The sequence below is a fragment of the Panicum virgatum genome, chromosome 5K, assembly GCF_016808335.1.
Source record: "Panicum virgatum strain AP13 chromosome 5K, P.virgatum_v5, whole genome shotgun sequence".
NCBI classification, from domain to species: domain Eukaryota; kingdom Viridiplantae; phylum Streptophyta; class Magnoliopsida; order Poales; family Poaceae; genus Panicum; species Panicum virgatum.
In genome coordinates this window covers 3,749,370-3,752,973 of record NC_053140.1, presented here as the reverse complement: position 1 = coordinate 3,752,973, position 3,604 = coordinate 3,749,370, and the positions used below count along the sequence as shown (strand labels likewise).

At 61.6% G+C, this 3,604-nt stretch overlaps 1 protein-coding gene across 1 annotated transcript; it reads right to left on the bottom strand.

Annotated features, from left to right (window-relative positions):
* Window positions 1-251: 251 nt before the first annotated feature.
* Window positions 252-2,694, bottom strand: LOC120705726 (zinc finger CCCH domain-containing protein 2-like). Its single transcript, XM_039990218.1, has one exon. The coding sequence runs from the start codon at window positions 2,123-2,125 to the stop codon at window positions 980-982; it is 1,146 nt and encodes a 381-aa protein (XP_039846152.1). The 5' UTR covers window positions 2,126-2,694; the 3' UTR covers window positions 252-979.
* Window positions 2,695-3,604: the final 910 nt, after the last annotated feature.

Genomic DNA, 3,604 nt, shown 5'->3' with positions numbered 1-3,604 from the left:
CGTGCATCCGGGGGCTGGGGCACCCGCCGGTCGCGCTCGCGTGAGTTCCCATGGCACCATCAATGCTGCACTGCACTCACTTGTCCTTGCACCATCGCCGGCACTGCTCCAACCATCAACGCGGCACTGCACTCACTTGGCCTTGCCCGTCACAAGACTACAAGAATCTCCACCAGGCACACCCAAGAATGCTCTATACAAACTCAAAAAGAGAGAACATACAACAAGAACGAAAATACTGGCCATTCGAGTGATAAACATGGATTGGTCATTTACTTGAGCAAAATATTACGAAGGAAATTCACCTCTAATAGCGGGTGAATGAGATTTCAGCTACTAAACAAAAGGTAATACAAAATATGCTGTAGGGAATGAGGGTCTTAATAAACAGAGATTACATCAACAATATGTGGGTAGTAATAATCAACAAGGTTGAAATCGATCAAACTAGCCGATGCATGATAATGCACAAACGATGAACTTTAAACATCATCAAACTAGCATACTCCGGAATCATAGAAATTAAGCAGCTAGAGCCGGCGGCCGGCCGCCGCCGTGCCCGCTTGAAATCCGGCCGTCTTCCGTCCGTCTTCATGGCCACCATCAGCTGCCCGCCATGCTTGCCTCCACACCCTATGCACAACAGAGGACACAGACCACCACCTAATACATCTCTACTTATTTTTTTCTCGACTATTTTTTTTTCTGGAGATTTTCAACAACCTCATGAACCCCAAAACAAATCCACCCCTCCTTCCACCACCTTGCATCCTTCCTCTACCAGCCGAGAATATTCACAAGGCGATAGATATGTACAGGGGGAATTAGCGAAAGAAACTGGAAGCAACAAAAGAAGACCGAAATTTTTGGATGCCATTCTTCTCCATCACGGCTTACCACCACCTTTCTCCCAAGCCATTGCCGTCGCCATGCCACCTTGTTACTCACAAAAGACGTCAGAAACCACTGACCAGCCGCCTCAGTTGATGAGATCGGACACCCACCCCACGTCGGGGCCTCCGATTGCGGCCGTGGCGTCGCCGGAGACGGCGCCCTCCCTGCTCAGCCTCTCGAACACCTTAGCGCGGAGAGCTCGCCCAGACTCCACCCTCTGCACGGGCTCCTCCTCGCCGCCGCCGAAGGAGACATCAAGCGGCTCCAGGTTGGCCATGTAGCCGCCCATGGTCGTCGGGGTCGAGGGCAGGCTGTAGAGCCCGGTCGCCGTGGGCGATCCGTACGCGACGGCGGAGGACGGGTAGCCGGACCACCCGCCGGCAGGGGACGAGTTGGCCTTGCTGAGGCGGAGCTGGCGCAGCGAGGCGAGCACCTCGTTCACCGGGGACCCGACGCCCGGCCAGGAGCCGCGGCGGAAGGCGGCGGCGGCGCCGTCCGGCGACAATGGCGGGGACTCCGACGGGGGCGACTTGGGCGGCGACATGAGGGTGCTGGTGGGCGAGGACGACATGATGCTCTTGGTGAGGTAGCTCTCGAACGCCTGGCGCCGCAGCGGGGAGCCGTCGTAGGACTCGGCGAGCGGCAAGGCCGCGGCGGCGGCGCCCCTGGGGCTGGACTGCTGCGCCGGGAGCACGCGCAGCTGGTCCGGGGTGTGGGCGAAGAAGCAGACGCGGCGGCGGCAGGCAGTGCCGTCCTTGCAGGGCTGGGTGCGGTAGCGCGCCGGGTGGAGCCAGCACTCGAAGACGCCGTGCGCGAACTCGCAGGCGTCCCCGCGCTTGCACCCGCCCTTGCGGAAGTCCGGGCAGGCGGTGCCGGAGTAGTGGTACTTGCGCGGGTCCCGGCGGCGCGCCTTCTCCCCCGGGTGCGCGAAGGGGCACTCGGTCCAGTCGTGGCTGCGGGCGCGCGCGCACCGCCGGACCTTGAACTCGTACATGCGGAACTCGTCGGAGCCGTACCCGTCGACGCCGGCCGCCATCGCCGCCGCGGCCGCCGCCTCGTCGTCGTCGGCGCCTGCGCCGGCGTCGTTGCACGGCAGGTACTGATGCAGCGCCGACAGCAGGTACGGCGTCATCTCGTCGCCGCCGGTGGTGCCGCCTCCGACGTCGACGCCGCTCACCGGGAGGTGGTGCGACCACGGCGGGACGCTCACGCCTTCGCCCATCATCATCATGGCTGGCTGCTTTCTCCTCCGCTCCGGTGGTCTACGGGGATCTCGTGGACTCGGCTTATCGCTACAGGGACAGTGCGTGGGTTGGGGACGGGGAAGACGAGCCCGACGCGGCGCGCGCTTATAAACTGCCCGCTAACCACGGTCGCGCCCTCGGGGCGGGAGCTGCCCGCGGTTAGCTAACCACGGTTAAGGAAAACTGCGGAGTCCCCATAGAGCTAACGTCGGCGGCGTTCTGTTACCAAAGATAGGGGTATGGCCCACGGTCAGCGGCTGTTCCGCGCACCAGCCGGGGAGGAAAAGATGGCGCGAAGGGCGGACGCGTGGTGGGCGGGGAGGGAAGGTGTCAGGCATGCGGAGGGCGAGGTGGTGGAGCCACGGGGCTGCCGCTTCGGGACACGTCGGGAGTACGATGCTTGGCGCCCCGGCAAGGAGAGCCAGCCTGAGCCCCAGCCCCAGTCCCAGGCAGGCAGCCCGCAGGGTGGAGATATTCCTGTAGGTTCTAGAAACCTGGGGCAGGCACCGGCGCTTGTGGGAGCTGAGAGTTGAGCTGGGCGCGCGGCGGCGTCCTCAATCCGGGCCGGGCACGCACGCCTGCACTGCCGCGGGCTGGCTTTTCGTTTGGCGGCATTCCCGTTTTGGGAAGCGGTGAAAAAAAAATATCCAGGGCTTGTGGATAAGGATAATGTTGGTCCATTTTTGTCTAGACTGTGTTATTGGTTTTTGACAATTGTTGTTTGCGGTCCTTATCGCTAAATAATCCCAGTATCTACCCTAGATTTCCATCCATCTTTGCCACGCAAATTGCAGTACCAGTTTCTGTTTCTTTGTGATCAAACCGTCGACGTACTACAACAGGTGCAGCCAATCCCCGAATCCCGGCTCCCAGATTCGATGCAGGACAGGAGTATCCAGTCCGGCTTGGAAACTTCTGGAACGGTAGCACTCTGCATCTAATGTCGTGTGCTGAGTACGCTCCTAATTAATCGCGGTTGTTGATTGCAGGTCCGGTAGGGGCAGCAAATAGCGGCCGGAGGAGGAAGAGAAACGGAAGAAGCGAACCGCGGCCGCGAGGTCCGAGCCTTCCGTCCGGCCCGGCGCCGGTCCCCGGGGTCGCGGGCGCCACGTCGGCGCGGCGCCCATGCCGGAACCCACGCCCCCGCGCATGCCCCGCCGCACCGTGGGCCGCGGGACCGGGAGCGGGGCGGACCACCTGCCCCTGATTTTTTTCCACCGGGCTAACCACCCGTCAAGTCTCGCGGGGATAAGGCCAGACCAGGGGCTCCGACCAGAGTACCAGACCCCGACCATGTCCCACCGCGTGGCGCCATGGCATCCCGTGGGAAGTCCCATGGTCTGGCGAGCGAACCAGGAGCCGGCGCCTCGTCCCGTCATGTGCCGTCCATCTTCATCAAATTTTGTTTTGGAAGGTACTCCTAGCTGGTAGAGTTCAAGTGGGGGAGATCTTTGTGCGGGCAGCAG